Source organism: Bos indicus, chromosome 6 (genome assembly GCF_029378745.1).
Source record: "Bos indicus isolate NIAB-ARS_2022 breed Sahiwal x Tharparkar chromosome 6, NIAB-ARS_B.indTharparkar_mat_pri_1.0, whole genome shotgun sequence".
Lineage (NCBI taxonomy): Eukaryota > Metazoa > Chordata > Mammalia > Artiodactyla > Bovidae > Bos > Bos indicus.
In genome coordinates, this window is record NC_091765.1 from 68,648,340 (window position 1) to 68,668,670 (window position 20,331).

The window sequence follows — 20,331 nt, forward strand, 5'->3', positions numbered from 1 at the left end:
GGGAGGATCCCCTGGAGAAGGAAATGGCAACCCACTCCAATATTCTTGCCTGGGAAATCCCATGGACAGAGGAATCTGGAGGGCTACAGCCCATGGGGTTGCAAAAGAGTTGGACACAACTTAGCAGCTAATCAAGAACAAACATTTGATTGGTTATCTTCCATTCTTAGATAAATCAAAAGGCTCTGAATATGTTAATTCTTTTATTTAATGAAGAGCAGTTACTGAAATTGCTAATATAACAGCTATTTGAATATGGAAAATTAAGGAGTGCTTATATATAATCTTCAGTTCTATGGGTACCATATTGAGATACTAAGAGCCTGTTATGAGAACAATTAAATGCTGGAGTCCAGCTCCAGCAGCCAGGGAGTCAACCTGAAGAGATGAACGGTGTTGGCGATGAGGCAGCCTCTCAGTTTTCTTCTGGACTGCCTGTTTATTTCAAGTTTAAGATTCTCTTTTATACTTTTACAAAAACATTAGGCCAGAGGTTTGACATTTTCAGTTCCCCCTCTTCCAGATTTATTATCTCCATAAATTATTGTTGCTCTTCAAACAGAGTTCCTGCTTCAGTGATTCCCTTGGAATCAGCCTTATCATCTATTATCTGCCTCCTCTAATGTGTCCTATAGTTAACTTGTGATTACATTGTAACTCATGCTACATTCCTCAGTTTACTACTTATCTTCCTAAATCCTGTTTGCCCCTAACATCCTTGAGCTCACTATCTCTTAGAAAGGCTTCTAGCTATAGTGTTTCTAAAAATTCCTAACTTCTATAAACTATAGTAAAATATGCTAACTTTACAACATTCCTTAAATCTTTAACTTCTAACTGTTTTAATTATTTCTAAGCCCTAAATTCAGTAAACTCCTTTGCCATAAACATTTTCCTCACAAATAGGCTTCAGATAGCAATCCCTCCCATGGCCTCAAGCTACAGCCTATGTGCTCATCCTGGAACCCTCTTTTGTAAAAGTCTTTGAACAAATGTCAATGATTAACTTTATGAATTATTTTCTGAGCACAGCTGCAGAAAGCTTTGTGCCTTCTCATGCTCCTCTCAAGAACAATAAGCACCTTAATATTCCTTTTCAGTCAACTCAGCCGAGGAGAGGAAAAGACAAGTCAGAATTACAAGGCCTAACTCCTTCATCCCGGGTCTGTGCCTGTGGAATGAAGAGGGGGTCTAGGGCCATGCCTCCATTTTGTCAGTAATGCCTAATGCAGCTCCCGACAATTAAATATTACAAAACAAAACAAAATATTGATGTAAGAGAAGAATTATCAGAATCTTTTGAATTTTATCCTATGTTTATTATATATTAGGAGTCAGCAAACTATGACCCCTGGGCCGTATCTGGTTCTGGCCTGTAATTCTAAGAGAAATACCACCCAGGAGCTATTATACAAGGATACTCTTACATTTTAAAGGACTGTTTAAAAAAAAAAATAGTGACAAAAGCATTTGGACCCACAAAGCCTAAAATGCTTACCATTTGGCTTCTTACAGAAAAAAGTTTGCCAAGCCCTGGGTTATATAGTTAAAAATCACATACTGATTTGTTAAACGTTCTGTAATTGTAGAGGCCATATCTTTCATGCATAATTGAGGTTTTCCTATGCCCGCTACATAACAGATATTAAATAAATATGTTTTGAATCAATATCTGCCAGGAAACATGCCAGATGCTCAATATGTATCTTTGTATGACATGACCACTAGATTGATCACTTTCTCTTATTTCTTGACTAGTAATACGATCATGCTGTGGGGACAAAGCATCAACTGGCATACTTCAAGTATTTATGTAACCACAGGTGATTTTATTTCCTTGAATGCCTGCATTGTCCTGCTTCTTGAAATCAGGGTTATCAGAACAATGGTCAATGGTCTCAAAATTAGTGAATATAGATAATCTAATAGATGATGGATAGAAATGTATTTATGCACTTTCCAAAATTTAGTTGTGTATTTTCCCCCAGATTAAAAATAGTTTTGACTGCAGGGTTTAGTTTTCAGAAGTCCAATATGATGCTGAATTTTTTTGGTATTCTTTCTTTGTTCCTTTGGACCTCTTTACTCCCTCCTCCCACCAAATACACGGGCTGTATTTTATGTGCAGGAGGCATTCCATGTGGCCAAAATGGCGTTCAGACACTTCAAGATCCGTGTGAGGAAATCACTGACGCCATCTTGTGCGGGGTCAAATGACTTTGAGGATGCTGTCTTGGATTATATCATCTGTCATCTTGATCTATATGATTCCCAAAGCAGTGTTAATGTAAGTGTTGGGTCTTTTATTGGGACTGGTTTGCCACAGCTGCTGCATTGAATACTAATAACTCAGAAGTCCATCCAGTGCTTACTATCACTTCTGATAGTTTATGGTGAACGATGTCGGATTTGTGATCTCTGAAGAAGATTTAACTTTGGGACCAGGGAGCAGGCTTGATCACTCAAGAACTTTGATGTAGCAGAGTTTTATTAAAGTATGAAAATGGACAGAGAAAGCTTCTGACATAGACGTCAGAAGGGGGATGGAGAGTGCCCTCCTCACTAGTCTTAGCGAGGCCTTATATACTTTTATCAGACCCACTCCCACAACATACATCTTAAATTGGGTTTTCCAATTGTCATGTATGGATGTGAGAGTTGGACTATAAAGAAAACTGAGTGCTGAAGAATTGACGCTTTTGAACTGTGGTGTTGGAGAAGACTCTTGAGAGTCCCTTGGACTGCAAAGAGATCCAACCAGTCCATCGTAAAGAAAATCAGTCCTGAATATTCATTGGAAGGACCAATTCTGAAGCTGAAACTCCAATACTTTGGCCACTTGATGAGAAAAACTGACCCATTTGAAAAGACCCTGATGCTGGGAAAGATGGAGGGCAGGAGGAGAAGGGGATGACAGAGGATGAGATGGTTGGATGGCATCACTGGCTCAATGGACATGAGTTTGAGTAAGCTCCTGGAGTTGTTGATGGACAGGGAAGCCTGGCGTGCTGCAGTCGATGGGGTTGCCAGGAGTCGGACACGACTGAGCGACTGAACTGAAATGAATTGAACTAGACCCACTCCCACAGTATACAGGTTTTAAGGTAACAAGATTAGTCAGCGGGTTCTTGTTAAGGAGAAACATATCCTTGAGTAAGATACATTGTTATATTGACTAAGACAAAGCAATGTAGAAAAAAATGTTTGTCCTTTTCTCCTCCTTGAGAGCCTCAGACCCTTTGTTCCCTCCTCGGGAGCCCCAGACTTCTTATCAACCTGCCTAGGGATTGACTCTCTCACTTCTACATAATGAAAGAGCAGGAATGAGCAGCATCCAATGTGCTTTATAGAACCAGTCATTATTGGCTGTTTTCTTCCTTAGACATTTTATGGGGAAACTATTTTGAGCTTTGTAGTTCTATTCTTCAGACAGGCCCTTAAGGTTGGAAGACAGAATATCGTAGTGCTTAAGAGCAATGATTTTGGGAAAGATAGCTATGGATTTGCATCCTGGCTCTGCGCAGACACTTACTAGCTGTGTGACCTTGCTCGTTTACTTTTCTGTACTTAGATTTTCTAATCCTTAAGTGGGAGCAAAATGGTCATGAGCCCACAGAGTTTGTGAGAGGATTAAATGAAAGGAAGCAAGTAATTTTCTTAGCAAAAAAAAAAAACTCTCGGTAAGAGCAAGATTATAATTGTTGGGCTTCCCAGGTGGCTCAGCGGCAGACTCTGCCTGCCAATGCAGGAGTTGTGGGTTTTATCCCTGGGTCAGGAAGTTCTCCTGGAGGAGGAAATGGGAACCTACTCCAGTACTCTTGGCTTGAAAATCCCATGGCAGGCTACAGTCCATGGGTCTCAAAGAGTCAGACACGACTGAGTGACTGAGGCTGAACGATTATAATTGGTATTATTACAGATTATGAACGAGGCAGAGTTTTGTGCTGGTAGTTGTATAACTTGCCCAGAATAGAAAAATAGTAGGAAATAATAAATAAAAGCTATTAAGAGTTTTTACTTTAGTTTTCTGGGAAGACTTTCTTGGCCTTTAGTATGCCATTTGTCCTCTGTCATCTCTCCTCCTCTTTGTTAAGGAGTCTTCCTCCTTTCAGCACATACACTCCTTTTCTAGTTTAGCTTATTTTCACTCATGTGCCCTTTTCCCACGTCCCATCAGTCATAACAACCTTAGGGATTGTCAGTGTATCTTTCACAGGTTCGTAACAAGATGATGCCATCTTTTTGTTTTTCAGGATGTGATCCGAGCCATGAATGTCAATCCCAAGATTTCATTCCCTCCTGAAGTTGACTTTTGCCTCCTCAGTAACTTCATCCAGGAGATATGTTGCATTGCCTTTGCAATGCAGACTTTAGAACCACCCCTGGATATTGCATTTGGGGCTGATGGAGAAATTTTTAATGATTGCAAGTAAGAGACATAGAAGCAGAAGCTAAGGGATTCTTTATAAATAAATGATATTGTCTTTATTTCCTGGGAACAATTCAGGGAAAAGAACTCTGGGTGGGGAAGTCAACAGATATTACCTGATTTCCAAGCCCTGCCATATACTTCTCTGCACTACAGAGTGGGGCCCTCTCCTGGGGTCATTTTCCTTCTCGGCCAAATGTGATTCAGAGGAGACCTTATGATTTCCATTGAGTATATTGGTTTTGGGGAGAACTAAGGAGCACCTGGACTCTGGAACACTTTAAAAGAAAAGTGCTATGTAAATACAAATATGCATTACTTTTTATTGTCTAAAATTTTTTATAGAGGTATAATTGACATTTAGTGTTATATTAGTTTCACTTCTACAACATGATTCTATATTTGTATATATTGTGAAATGATTACCGTGAAAAGTCTACTTAACATCTGTCACCATACATAGTTACAAAAATTTGTTTCTTGCAATGAGAACTTTTAAGATCTATTCTCTAAGCAACTTTCAAATTTGCAGTACAGTATGATTAACTATATTGTTAACAGTTATACATCTGCATGACTTATTTTGTAACTGAAAGTTTGTACCTTTTGACCTCTCTAACCCATTTCGCACACCCCGCACCTCTGACAACCACTAATCTGTTCTTTGTATCTGTGAGCTTGGTTTTGTTTGTTTTAGATTCCACGTATAAGTAAGATTGTATGATATTTGTCTTTCTCTGTCTGACTTATTTCATAATGCCTTTTGGGTTCATCCATGTTGTCTCAATTGGCAAGATTTTGTTTTCTTTTTTATAGCTAAATAGTATACCATTGTATATATACTACAACTTCTTTAACCATTAATCCATCAATGAACAGTTAAGTGTCCATCTTGGCTATTGTAAATAATGCTGCAGTGAACATGGGGATGCATGTATCTTTTCAAGTTAGAGTTTAGTTTTCTTTGGATAAATATCTAGAAGTGGAATTCCTGGATCATATGGTAATTCTGTTTTTAGTTTTTTGAGAAACCTCCATACAGTTTTTCATAATGGCTATACCAATTTACATTCCCATCAATAGGGCACAAGGGTTCCCTTTTCTCCACATCCTTGCCAGCACTTCTTATCTTTTTGATAACAACTCTTCTAACAGGTGTGAGGTGATAGCTCATTGTGATTTTGATTTCTCTGTGATTAATGATGTTGAACATCTTTCCATGTATCTGTTGGCCATCTGTATATCTTCTTCGGAAAAATGTCCATTCAGATCTTCTGCCTAACTACTGAGAAGTATTCACCCATTTTAGTCTACATACCTGCTGTAACATGCTGTCTCTTGGGGCACTGTGGCCTGTCCTCCTGGATGGCTGTGAGCTCAGACTGGAGTTCCTAATAATGACTGAATTTATTTGGTTCTACCCTAGGGTTTCACAGAACAAGACTAAACCTTTTTTTGTTTGTTTGTTTTTATTCTTACCCTGATAGCCTTTCACACATTTGAAATCAAATACTCATCCTTCTCCAGCCTCATGGTTTTAGATTTTTTTCATTTGCAGGGATTTTTGAGACCTCACATTTAGACTGGTTCTCTTGGTCTGTGCTCCATGTTTGTCTGAGTATTCCTTAAAAAAAAAGAGTGTCCACACTTACATATATACAATGGAATATTGCTCAGTCATAAAAAGGAACACATTTGAGTCAGTTCTAAAGAGGTGGACGAATCTAGAGCATGTTATACAGTGAAGTAAGTCAGAAAAAGAAAAGCAAATACCATACACTAATGCATGTATATGGAATCTAGAAAGATGCCACTGATGAACCTGTTTGCAGGGCAGCAGTGGAGATGCAGACATAAAGAACAGACTTACGGACAAGGGTGGGGTGGGGGGGGAAGGAGAGGATGAGATGAATGGAGAGAGTAGCATAGAAGCATATACACTACCATATGTAAGATAGAGAGCCAGTGGAAATTTGCTATATGACTCAAGGTAAATGAGGCTCAAACTGGGGCTCTGTAACAACCTAGAGGGGTGGGAAAGGGTGGGAGGTGGGAGGGAGACTCAAGAGGGAGGGGACATATGTATACCCATGGCTAGTTCATGTTGATGTATGGAAGAAATCAAACCAATATAGTAAAGCAATTATCCTTCAATTAAAAGTAAATACAAATTTTAAAAAGTGTCCACATTGAACGTAAACCCCAAGTTTGAACTAACCAGAATAGAGGGGCTATCACCATTTTTATCCTCCATTAAGTCTTCTAATTTATAGTAGCTTTTCTTTTCTTTTTTTTCCAGCCATAGAACACTGTTGGCTCATTTTGAGTTCAACTAAAACCTGTTTTTAAAAAATTTTTTATTTTTACTGCGATTGAGCCAATCATCTGTGCAGTCACATGCTTTTTATTTGTTAAAAATTTATTTATTTTTAATTGGAGGACAATTGCTTTATGATATTGTGTTGGTTTCTGCCATATATCAACATGAATCAGTCATAGGTATACATATGTCCCCTCCCTCCTGAACCCAGTTACATGCTTTTTAGACTCAACTGTAGGACCTCATATATGTCCACATTATGTTGTTATCTTAGTAGATTTAGCTTATAGTTCCAACCTCTTGAACTATTTTCTTGATACACTCATCTGTTTCTTTTTCCCTACCCACTCCCCACCTTTGAACATTTTTCCTGTATTTCATGGGAGTCATTGATGAACATGTTGACTTACCCCAGGATTGAGAGAGAGGGAGAGAGAGAGCGCGAGCAAGTGAGCCCTGGGCACCTTCATTCTCGTTGACTCATTAACTACCCATTTTGCACATGATTATTGAACCAGTGTCTAATCCACCTACTTAAGTTAATAATCCACCTATATTTTTCTTATTTTGTCCACAAAGATAACACAAGAAATCTTGTAGGTGGCTTATGGGACTTCAGATGCTCTCCATCTCTAGCATTTCCCTGAATTACAATTCTTGTAATCCTGAGTAGGAACAAGATTAGTCTGACATGATTTGAGTTTTTGTTGTTGTTATTGTTAATTTTTTCCCCACTTTTAAAAAATTTTTTTAACTTTACAATATTGTATTGGTTTTGCCACATATCAACATGATGTTAATTTTTTAATTGAAATATAGTTGATTTGCAGCGTTGTGTTAGGGTTGCTCCATTATGCAATGGATGGCACATTGGACTTCCACAATGTTGTATTAATTTCTGCTGTACAGCACAGTGATTCAATTATACATATGTATTTACATTTTTTAAAAATATTCTTTTCCAGATGGTTATCATAGGGTGTTGAATATAGTTCCCTGTGCTATACAGTAGGACACTGTTGTTTATCCATCTAAATATACTATTTTGCATCTGCTAACAGCAGCCTCCCGCTCCACTCCTCCCCCAACCTCCTCCCTCTTGGCAACCCCAGTCTGTTCTCTATGACATGACTTTTTCTTAGTGAGCTCATGTTGGGTCCTTGTTATAACTGGTTCCTATTCTAGGAGCCCACAACTGTCTCTTTAATAATAGAATCGGAATCCATATTTATCCAGGTTTGAGCAGAATAAAAGATGAGAATTTTACACTGATGACCCTCCCCTCCCGGTTAGGTTACATAACTGCTTAACCTCTCTTTCTTGTTCTTTTGTGTGTTCATAACAGGTACCGTCGAAGCTATGACTCTGATTTCACGGCTCCCTTGGTCTTCTATCATGTGTGGCCCGCTCTCATGGAGAATGACTGTGTCATCATGAAGGGAGAAGCTGTCACCAGGAGAGGGGCTTTTGTACGGTGGCCTTGTGTAGTGACAATTCATCCCAAGTGTTTGATTCACAAGTTCGAGAATGTTTAAAAACCCAAAGATTGTATAAGAGAAGTTCATAAGGGTTGTTTGATAAGATTTCATACAAAGGAGAGGAATGGGACTGGTTGTGAAAAAACAGATTCTTTTCTTTGACTCATGAGTCTTCAGAATTTCCTGGCAGTCTTTTCTTTGTCTATTGCTTTATTTGTAAGATGGAGGTGGTTTAGTTGCTAAGTCATGTCTGACTCTTTACCACCCCATGGCCCACCAGGCTCTTCTGGGACATCCCAGGCAAGAATACTGGAGTGCTTGCCATTTCCTCCTCCAGGGGATCTTCCCGACCCAGGGATTGAACCCACATTTCCTTCCTTGGCAGGTCATTCTTTACCACTGAGCCACCTGGAAAGCCTCTTTATAAGATAGAACTGGTTCTAGTTGCCTTCTTCATCTTATAAATAGTATGCTATTATAAAGGCAAAGCCTTCGAGCTCACCTGTTGGAGGCATTCTATAATTCTAAGCATTTAAAAGTGATTGATTAACTTTCAGAACACGGTCAAATTTTATCGACAGTTCTCTGTTTGGAAATATGTCCTGTGTGGAACGTGTCCTGTTTTTCTCTCCTTGGTATGATGTGTAAGGAGGGGAGGGATGGAGAAAAAGAGGGCAGAGGAGGTGGGGAGAGAGTAGTCAATCAGTTTCCTATATACATCAGCTGTAGAATGCTTTGAACATGTCAAATAATTGGAAAGCCTTCAAAGTGGAATATTAGGTATGCAAGTGTGTGAACATGTGTGTGCTAAGGTGGGGAATGGGTGTTGGAACTGGTTGCTGTGGATGCTTGGATATTCAGCACGTTTCCCATTATGGAGTTTTACCCTGCCCTTCCTAGAAGGAGGTAAGTGAATTCTGGAGAGAAGCTCCTGGGTCCAGAGCAAAGCCACCATCTGAGTGGTCTCAGTTCCTGTTCTCTTTGACTTGGAGAAGACAGGAAGTGTTTCATGGCAGCTTTTCACATGCAGAGCGTGAGAAGCAGAGTAGTATATTTTAAAAGAACTTAAGAAAAGGGTTTTTGCAGCTTAAACATCTCACTAGAGCAAATAGTATCTCAGTGAACTATTCTGTGCTATGGAAACTGAGGCTGTAGAAATTGGTTGTGTTGACTTGAGAATTGCACATGCTCACATGAAGTAAGCTCATAAAACTGCTTCTTGCCCTTAAAACAATCACCCTTTGTTAAGAAACTCTTAATGTAGACTGTCTGCAGTATAGTTTGGAAGGGGAGGAGCCACTATTTCTATGTTCTACATCAAATAGCAATTGCCTTTTAACTTCCTTTGTCTCTCTCCTTAAGTGCACCATCAGTATTTACCCAAGTTGAAACTCCCAAACTTAAAGAAAATACCCTAAAATCAAAAGCAGAAAAGGAAAGGGTTGAATGAAAGGATCTGATAAGAAGACTTTGACTAGTAAAATCTCATTGTAGAAAATAGAGTTTTCTTTTTTGAGCCTTGATTTAGTTAGAGAGTAGAAGGTCCACAGTGGTGATTCACTCATGCACTCACTCATTAATTCATTTTATTTGGTAGTTGTTTATGACCCAAGCACTCTGTTTAGGTGCTTGGGATCCAGCAATGAACAAAACAGCCGCAAATTCCTGCCCACATGGAGCTTACAGTCTCCAACACTTGGAAACTTGAACGTAATTTCTAACAGCTTCTGCATCAAAACAGAGTTCTGTTGTAGGAAGGGGGACCCCTTCCAGGGCCTGAAACTGGGCTCTTGTCTAACACTCGGAAATGAATTGTCCGAGGAGACACATGAGTTGACAAAGCAAGAGATTTTATTGGGAAAGGGCACCCGGGTGGAGGGCAGTAGGGTAAGGGAACCCAGGAGAACAGCTCTGCCATGTGGCTCACAGTCTTGGGTTTTATGGTGATGGGATTAGTTTCCAGGTTGTCTTTAGCCAATCATTCTGACTCAAGAGTCTTTCCTGGAGGTGCAAGCCTTGTTCAGCCAAGAACAAGGATGGATGCCAGAGAGGAGGATTCTGGGAGGTGGTCAGACATGTGGTGTCTCCTTTTAACCTTTCCCAAACTCTTCCATTTGGTGGTGGCTTATTAGCTCCATGTTCCTTACCAGGACCTCCTGTCATAAAACAACTCATGCAATCAATCTAAAAAACCAATCAATCTAAAAAATAAAAAATAAAAAAGTCACAAACCCTGCAGACCTCACCCCAAATGTTTCTAGGGACCAGAGATGACCATCCTGTTAGGTCTCCTGTTTGGCCCCTTTCTATTTCATCTCTGAGAGGAGCCAACAGTTTTGAACTAAATTGCTGCTATTACAAGGGTGAATGCTGGTTTTAGGCAAAAAATACCTTGACTTAGATCAGGTAGAGAGAGACTTCTGCTCTGCTAGGCAGGCCTACGCCCATGCACAGCAGGAAGAAGTTACAGAAGAAAGACCTCCGCCCCAATTCCCAAGAAGTACCTTGAGTATGAAGTCTCTCAGGGGAGAGTTGTTAGGGGAAGCACACTGACTGAAACCGCCCACCCTGACCAGGCACCATAGTAACCATTTGCATGCGTTGTTTTATGACAGGAGGTCCTGGTAAGGAACATGGAACTAATAAGCCACCACCAAATGGAAGAGTTCGGGAAAGGTCAAAAGGAGACACCACATGTCCGACCACCTCCCAGAATCCTCCTCTCTGGCATCCATCTTGGCTGAACAAGGCTTGCACCACCAGGAAAGACTCTTGAGTCAGAATGATTGGCTAAAGACAACCTGGAAACTAATCCCATCACCATAAAACCCAAGACTGTGAGCCACATGGCAGAGCTGTTCTCCTGGGTTCCCTTACCCTACTGCCCTCCACCCGGGTGCCCTTTCCCAATAAAATCTCTTGCTTTGTCAACTCATGTGTCTCCTCGGACAATTCATTTCCGAGTGTTAGACAAGAGCCCAGTTTCAGGCCCTGGAAGGGGTCTCCCTTCTTGCAACAGTTCCATTAGCACCAAGAATTTGGATATCCCAAAGTTCATTGTAAGGAGATTTTATTGAGAAATATCCTAGAATTATTGTCAAATATTGTGCAGCTATAAGAAATTAGTGCACCTCATGCTGATGACCAGTACCAGGCAAGTGTAATCATGTCAGAAAATTTCTTGTACATTCTATGGGATATAAGTATTGTTTTAAGCCACATGGGCTCTTACAAACCACTGACTATTTTTCTTTCTTTCTTTTTTTTCCCAGTGGAATTCAGTGCGATCTGTAAGTCGATGTCGAAGCAGGAGTTTAAGCCCTATCTGCCCTCGTACCCGTATTGGTTTAGGCATGGTATGTATCTGTCTCATTGTTTTTACACAAAATCATCGTATGTATTTTTTCATCCACAGTTACCTATAAAAGAGGTGATGGTAAGTCTGGAGGTAGAAAGAGAACCTGCTGTAGTCACCTTAGGTTAATTTCTATCTGATCTTGGGCTAAGGAATTTATCATTCTAGAAAGAAGGAAATAGAGGTAGTTATTTTTTTTTATTTATTAGGCGTTTTATTGCTTTATTTTTATCTTTAAATGAAAATGGGCTATTAGTTATCTATCAGTTTTCTGAACAGAGAATGGGACATCTTAGTCAACTGATCTCTGCACACACCAGTCCCTGGTTCCTCTAGAACTTCTTGTATGAGCTTGGAGAAGTTGCTCAAATGATCTGGATTTCAATACTGTATAAAGGGAATTGCAGGTATTGATTTTCCTCCAAATTTCAAAGTAGGAAGAATTAAGATTAGTCTTGCATATTTGTTCTTAGGATTACTAATAAGTCTGTCAAAGAAAAAAAAAAAAAGCAAAAACACTTCTGAAGACTGTGGTGATAACATCCCCCAAACCTAACATTATTATGAATCACCACTGTTCACTCATTCAGTCATAATATTTAGTTAATGCCTTTTTAATACGTGTCTGGACTAAGACATGTGGATACCAGATAGGCTAACAATTTGCTTTTCCTTCAAATAAAAATTCTTTGAATATTTGTTCAACCTAGTTTTGGGGAGAGTGGTGAAGAAGGAGGATCGCATTTGTCAAGGCTCCATTTCTCTGAAATTATCTCTAGTGATGCAACTCTAGCCCCCTACACTTCTAAACCCTTCTCAGCAAAACATTATGTTTAATAAAGTTCTTATCAAACATTTCTTCTGTACCGTGTGGATGCTAGACTAGGAGGAGAGGGGCAACACAAAAATAATTAAAACATGTTCTCTTTCCTGAATGGGTTTCAATAGGAAGATCAGTATGGGAAGATCAGTATGATTTAAACAAAGTAACTGAAAGTGGTATATGATAGAGTCCATGAAAGAGGCACCATGTACTAAAGCTGTTAGAGGAGGCAGTGATTCCCTCTGGATTTGGTTCATGGGGGAGGTGGTATATGATCTTACAGAGTTTTTATGGGTTGGGGAAGACTATCCATAGGAATAAAATGGCCTGAGAATGCAAAGGCGTGTCAGATATGGTTCTTCTGCGCTTGCAGATTTTAATATAACTTAATTATCCTTATTGCTGAATAAATATTTACCATAGGTAAAAGCAAAAGGATTGTACACTTAATGGGCTGATAAAGAGACATCTTATGAGTTTTGTACTGGAAGAATAAAAATTCTCCTCATCCTAAGAGGAAGTGTTATATCAGAAGCAAGAGCAATATTAGCCACTTGTCCTTATAGTCACGACACATTTTAACTCTGGACACTGACTGGAAGATTTATCAATGGGCAGCGTCCCTCTGTGACAACTACCTATACATGTTTGAGCCCTTCCTCTCTCTTTCTTTTGTCCCCCGGGTAAACAAACTTAAAACTTTTTATAAGAATAAATGCATTCTCAAAGGTGAAACTATTGCCAAAATTCTGTCCCTTTCTGCCATCATCTCCTTACAATAAGACTGGTACAAATATTTTTGGTTAATCTGATTGACTTGTTTGAGATTTCATAGGCAGAGCAGCCTCTATCTTTGCTAGTGTCTATTTAAAGTGAAAGCTCAGAGTAAGAATGATGCCTGCAGTCAATTATTTCTGAGCCGTGTCAGGCTTGTAGGTAACTGGGATAGCTGGCTTTTGCTCATTGAAAGCAAAGGTGAGATTTGACATGTGAGTATTTTCTGGCTTCCCAGGGACTCCCTTTAATAGGCAGCATTTTGGACACATGAGATAATTCATATAAAGGATGTGCCAGAGACTGTTTGATAATTTTAGCCTTAATTAATCTTCATAATTATAATAATACCTTCTGGAAGTCATGGAATTCAGTATGGCCAGTGAGCATCCAATCTCAAAAAATGTTTAGCAACTGTTAACAACCACCACCACAAAAGCCAACAAAACCCAGGCCATTGAGCCCAGCTTTTAATTAATAATAAATAATTTAAGCTAAGTTGAGTATACATGCTAAAGGAATCATAGGGCAAAAACTTCAGGGCAAAGCCACCATAGCTCTAAACTGCTTCAGAGCAACTGTTTAGCTGGATTTACGGAAAAAACATCAAAACGATTCATTGTTTGAGCTTCATCTACTGTGTAATTCTCATTACACTTTTATATTTTCCAGATATCTCGAAGCCGGAGTCCTTCTCCAATAAGATGTGGATTGCCAAGTAAGTGGGATTGTCTAGGTGGAGCAAGGTTTCTGTTTTTTAATGCTTCTCTTAGTACTCAGCATGGAGCAGCAATATGAATGTTTTGCTTCCTGGAGACTGGCAGGCTACAGTCCATAAGGTCCATAGGGTCCCAAAGAGTTGGACACGACTGAGCGACTAACATTTTCACTTTCAAACTTGGATTAACCACCCATCTTTTGTTTAGGTCTTCTCAAAAGAAAGTCTAAAAAATCAACCATAATAATGAGTCCTTTCTTTTTCTCCCTAGGGTTTTAAAACCACCAGCCATTTTCCTCTGCCCAGGATACTCCAATGGCCAGCTTACCCAGCTCTTCCACCTGTCTGCTGTGTTGCCTCAGACCTCACTTAAGCTAATGTGACAAGGCACTTCTGTGTATCACTTCACACAGAGAGTTAAATGTTTTGGCTTAGTGCATTTGTAACTGCAGATACATTGCATTTTATTTTATTTTTATAGATACAGATTCCATTAATTTGATAAAAACTATTGCCTAGGTGTTTAGGATCATATTCATTTGAAGCAAAGTCCATTATACAGGTTCAGGATTCTCAATCTGAAACACAAGGCTCTTTTATAACAACTTAAGTGAAAAACTTTTACTGTGCTATGTCCAAAAGACAAGAAGAGTCGTTTCAATTTGCAGAGTGATCATAAATATTATAATTGCTGGTTTTAGATTTAGCTGGGAAACAATCTGGGGTGTTTTTATTTTCTTTGGGGACTTGGAAGAGAGCCCCAGTCTCAAGTTGGGGAACTTATAGCATAACAGGGACGTCAGGCTACATGTACACGATGATGACTTAGGAAAGTATAGTTCATTGGTTGTCTTCTATTTTCCTACTGTGGAGTGAAGTGCCCCGTTTGGTTTAGTTCAGCACTGTTGGTTGAAGCTACCTACTTGAGAGAGTTCCCTTGTTTCATAAATGTGGAGTGGTGATTTGGGTAGGAGCTAACTTGGAGATTATGTTAGTTACCTTGTGTTTATCTCCTGGGAATGTTTCTGAATGCAGTTTTAATGTACATGTTAAATATAAAAGCTACCTGACATTCTGACATCTTTTACCTATTCTGCTTAGTTGGTTATAAACTCAGATCTCCTAAGAACTCCATCTGACACCGATGGTGGGAATGTAGACTGATGCAGTCACTATGGAGAACAGTATGGAGGTTCCTTAAGAAAGTAAAAATAGAGCTACCGATATAACCCAGCAATCCCACTCTTAGGCATCCAACCAGTGAAAAACATGTATTCGAAAGGACACATGCACCCCAGTGTTCATAGCAGCACTATTTACAACAGCCAAGACATGGAAGCAACCTTAGTATACATCAACAGATGAATGGGTAAAGGAGACTGGTACATACATTCAATGGAATACTACCCAGGCATTAAAAGAATGAACGAATGCCATTTGTAGTAACACGGGTGGACTTGCAGATTACCATATGCTAAGTGAGGTAAGTCAGACAGAAAGATAAACATTGTGTGATATTGCTTACACATGGAACCTAAAAAATGATACAAATGAACTTATTTACAAAGCAGAAACAGACTCACCAGACTTACAGAACAGATTTATGGTTACACTGGGAGAAGGGTGGGGAGGGGGAGGGATAGATTAGGAGTTTGGGATTGACTTGTACACACTGCTGTATCTAAAATGAAATGTGTTTCCATTAAAAAAATAAAGAAAGGGACATGCCTGAAATGCAGAAGAGTTCTCATTGAATAGCTGATTAATACATGACATTTAGCTATGCTAAACAATTAAAAAATAAAATAGCACTATTTTTGATTTTTGCTGTGTGAAAAATTCAATTTAGAAAAATGTACTAAAGAAGAAAAAGTTTTTTTTAAATCTTAAAAAGAAAAAAAGAACTCCATCTGACTGAAACTGAAACTCAAGGCTAAAAGCTAAGGGAACCATTTGTAGCTTTTAAATAGAACGTCTGTCCCTTGATTTCTTCACTGTGAAGTACTGTTGAAGAAGTTCAAGCTCTTGATGGAATGATAAGTAATGTTGTTTTTGCTTTTTTTTTTGTCCATTTTAATGCCGTCTTTAAATGCAAGCTTCGAAAACAGCAACTTTTGCCTTGTGCCTTTTAGAGAGAAGCGCCAAATTGGTCACAGCTCAGTTCGCATAAGTTCAGCCAGAACCAGCAGCTGGGGCTATTTAGGTGAAAACAAATAAAAAACAAAATGAAAACCCCCTCAGATAACAAAAAGGAAAACTTCTCTAAAGCATCTGTCTCTTGTGTTGGGACACAGGCAAGGGAGAGACCTCTCTAGCCTCCACCCCTTGGTCTAATGGTCACCAATTTATTCTGAAAGTGAAAGTGGAAGTGTTAGTCACTCAGTCGTGTCCGACTCTTTGTGACCCCATGGACTGGAGCTCACCAGGCTCCTCTGTCCGTGGATTCTCCAGGCAAGAATACTGGAGTGGGTTGCCATGCCCTCCTCCAGGGGATCTTCCTGACCCAGGGATCAAACCTGGGTCTCCCACGTTGCAGGCAGATTCTTTACAGTCTGAGCCACCAATTTATTCTGAAGTGCAAGCTTAATTGTTCTCCCCTCTGCATTTGTGTAGTCATCATTTTGAGGCAGGGCCCAGTGCTGATAGAAGAGCTCAGTGTCCAGGCAGATCCAGTTTTGACTTGGTCCTCAGCTTGCTTGGTGGCCTGAAGCAAGTTACTGCACCTCTCTGAGCCTCAGTTTCACTGAAGCAGGTGGATGGGATCGGTAGTTCTGTCAGCCCTCCCAGACTCAGTGCCTCCTTTCATAATATGTATTCTGGCTATTTTGAAATGAAGTTCAAAATTAGTATGATTATAGGCATATATGCTTTTAAACAGTGGATACAGTACTCAAGCTGTAATATAAACAGAAAAAAGGGAAATTTTTAATAAAACAATGTATTTCAATAAATGTATTTTAATAATGTATTTTAATAAAAGAATGTATTTCAACGAAAAGGCTTGGGTATAATGATCCTAGAAGATACAGTGAAGTCATCAGACACTTGCACCTGTATGTAGAATTACCAGCTACAAATGCAGATCAGTGTGTGTTGTATTGGTGACGTCAGAAACACTGATGCCAGGGGTTTTCTGAAATGGTGAACAACTCTTGGTGAAGTCTTGAATAATAACTTACGGCAGTGCCTTGATTTGCATAGTAAATACATGCCTGGCAAAGCTGGTGTATATTAAAACCATAAATCAATTACTTTGTGTTATGGGCTAAAAGGTCTTTTCTAAAATCTCACTAAGTAATGAGAATGCCTACATATCAGAATTTTTTTAGGACTGAAATGTGGGAATGCACCTGGTTGGGAAAAATGTTGTATGTACTCAGTTTATTTGCTCTGTATCATGTCAGGCCGCTTGCCATTTCCCAAGTCTTTGATTTGAACTGTAACTGCATGGGGCCTGACAGTTAGTCTAGAATAATTTGTGGAAAGGGTCCAAAAACAGAAGGCGGCTGACCTATACTCATTTCATCAAGGCATGCACCTTAACCTTGGTGACTTTGAAAAATGATAAACTTTTATTGTAACCTGGGTAAATGTTAGTTATTGTATTATCAGTTTAACCTCTAATAATAAAATCAAGAAAAAAATTCTTCTGTACCTATAAGTTCTTTGCAATGATATGCTCCCCTTGCAGATTCCCTTCATCTACCTCCCTTCTCTGAGGCCTGAACCATGGCTGCAAATGCCCTCAAAAAATATCAGCAGCACCTCTGCTCTGGGGTTGACTCTGTGATGCTGCAGTTCTTGCTATAGCTTAATTGTCAGCTTTAGTTTATTCACAATTCATTGTCTTCATATTCGAGACACACTTCCTGAGTAGTTCTATACTGTTTTTATAGTTTTCACGCACATGATTTCAGTTGCTCCCCACAAGGAATCCAGGTGTCAGTTCAGTTCAGTCTCTCAGTGGTGTCTGTCTCTTTGCAACCCCATGGACTGCAGCACGCCAGGCTTCCCTGTCCATCACCAACTCCTGGGGCTTACTTAAACTCATGTCCATCGAGTCAGTGATGCCATCCAACTATCTCATCCTCTGTCGTCCCATTCTCTTCCCACCTTCAATCTTCCCCAGCATCAGGGTCTTTTCCAATCAGTCAGTTCTTCACATCAGGTGGCCAAAGTATTGGAGTTTCAGCTTCAGCATCAGTCCTTCCAATGAATATTCAGGACTGATTTCCTTTAGGATTGACTGGTTGGATCTCCTTACAGCCCAAGGGACTCAAGAGTCTTCTCCAACACTATAGTTCAAAAGCATCAGTTCTTCTGCGCTCAGCTTTCTTTATAGTCCAACTCACATCCATACATGACCACTGGAAAAACCATAGCTTTGACTAGATGGATCTTTGTTCTGTTTTTTAATTTGCTGTCTAGGTTGGTCATAGCTTTTCTTCCAAGGAGCAAGCATCTTTTAATTTCATGGCCGCAGTCACCATCTGCAGTGATTTTGGAGCCCCCAAAAATTAAGTCTGTCACTGCTTCCATTGTTTCCCCATCTATTTGCCATGAAATGATGAGACTGGGTGCCATGATCTTAGTTTTCTGAAAGTTGAGTTTTAAGCCAACTTTTTCACTCTCCTCTTTCACTTTCATCAAGAGGCTCTTTAGTTCCTCTTCACTTTCTGTCATCTGCATATCTGAGGTTATTGATAATTCTCCCAGCAATCTTGATTCCAGCTTGTGCTTCATCCAGCCCTGCATTTCTCATGATGTATTCTGCATATAAGTTAAATAAGCAGGGTGACAATATACAGCCTTGATGTACTCCTTTCCCGATTTGGAACCAGTCTGTTGTTCCATGTCCAGTCCTAACTGTTGCTTCTTTACCTGCATACAGATTTCTCAGGAGACAGGTCGAGTGGTCTGGTATTCCCATCTCTTTAAGAATTTTGCACAGTTTGTTGTGATCCACACTGTAAAAAAGGTAAGGAAACCATTCATCAAGTTCACCATACAGTCTTCCTTCAAGGCTTTTTATTTCAAAATAATAGTTCATGTTTTCTTTTGTTCCTCGATGGTCTACTGCATCATTTCTTTTGTTTATTGCTTTGTTTGTTTGTTCTTTCATTCATACACTCGCAAGTTCAATGAGCTTCTCCTGGGTGATAGATACAGTATACACTGCTAGGGATACACTGATAGACAAGGTTCTGGCTCTTCTGAGCTTAATGTCATGTTCAATTACATTCCTTTGTTTTTCCTGTCATAGCATATATGATGGAAGAAAGAGAAAAATAAGTCAGTAGAGTAAATTTAAAAGAGAGCTACATATCAATTGAATTAATTTGAGGACAAATATCTATATACAAGAAAGTTATGCAAGAACTTCTCCTACCACAATAGGAGAAGCATGGTGAACTTCATGAGAGAATGTAACTCAGTTTATGTCATCCACAGGTGAATTAGTCTTTTAACAGGTATACACTGAAACTATAATCCTAAGATCATCATGAACAATAAAATGAGTGTGGGGAGAGGGGCTCAGAGATCCGTCTAACACTTCTTGTTCCCCTACTTTGTGTTCCACCTACTATATTCCTAAAAAACGAGGCAAGTTGCGGACCATTATAATTCACTTTTAGGCACCCTGTGGATCCTTCATGAGGCAGATTGCTGCCAATAGCATTCTATACATTTTGAGTCAAATGAAAGACTTCTTAGTAGTGTGACTTTAAATAATATCATACCTACAATTAAGGGTAATGTGTTATAGAGATTCTAAGAAACTAGTATTCCAAACTGCATTAGATCATTGAAATATGAGTCCAGGGGCCATATGGATAAGTGACATTCAATATATGCCATTTAAATACCAAAGCGGTGAAGCCTTAACGCAGTGAGTGAATAGGGGCCTTGAAAATGAGGCAGGAATGAATTTTCTTCTTTCAAATGCAATGTGATTGGGTAATTTCATCCTCAAAAATTTTCTCTTAATGTTGCCAGAATGAACATCATACTTTCCATAATATCACTGGCAATTAGTATGTCAGCCAGGCAGCTAACTCCATCTCCTATTAGGTGAGCAACAAAAAATATGATAAATGAGTATGTTAAAGCTTCATTTCAGTATAGTTTAAGCTATAATTTTAGTGAAACAACCAAAATAATGTCTTGCAATGTGATGTGAAGTATATTTTTGAAAAGGTTGTAGTTGTCAGAAGATCTTGAGTGCCACTGGATGAAGTGGACCCTTCTGCAATGAATGCTGGGGCTGCTTCCATCGTCTTAGACCAGGGAACCCAGCCCTGCAATGTGTTCCCTGGTCTTCACACAAATCGTCTCTCTGGGATTCTTCAGAGCCTTGACTCTTCTACTGTTTGTGGGGAACTTCAAGGAGAATGTCGTGTAGGTTCTCCAAATTTATTTTTCCATGGAAGCCT

At 39.4% G+C, this 20,331-nt stretch overlaps 1 protein-coding gene across 3 annotated transcripts in view; it reads left to right on the forward strand.

Moving 5' to 3' along the window:
* Nucleotides 1-16,895, forward strand: part of SPATA18 (spermatogenesis associated 18) — a 46,440-nt gene extending 29,545 nt beyond the window's left edge. For 2 of the 3 annotated variants that reach the window (XM_019962735.2, XM_019962736.2), the window contains 6 exons: nucleotides 2,129-2,287; nucleotides 4,254-4,429; nucleotides 8,095-8,218; nucleotides 11,500-11,583; nucleotides 13,852-13,897; nucleotides 14,169-16,895. In XM_019962735.2, the coding sequence (XP_019818294.2) occupies nucleotides 2,129-2,287; nucleotides 4,254-4,429; nucleotides 8,095-8,218; nucleotides 11,500-11,583; nucleotides 13,852-13,897; nucleotides 14,169-14,176 (597 nt within the window). In that variant the 3' untranslated portion in view covers nucleotides 14,177-16,895. Of the gene's footprint in view, nucleotides 1-2,128; nucleotides 2,288-4,253; nucleotides 4,430-8,094; nucleotides 8,269-11,499; nucleotides 11,584-13,851; nucleotides 13,898-14,168 lie in introns of all 3 variants that reach the window. The other variant, XR_011567192.1, reaches the window with a different exon arrangement.
* Nucleotides 16,896-20,331: the final 3,436 nt, after the last annotated feature.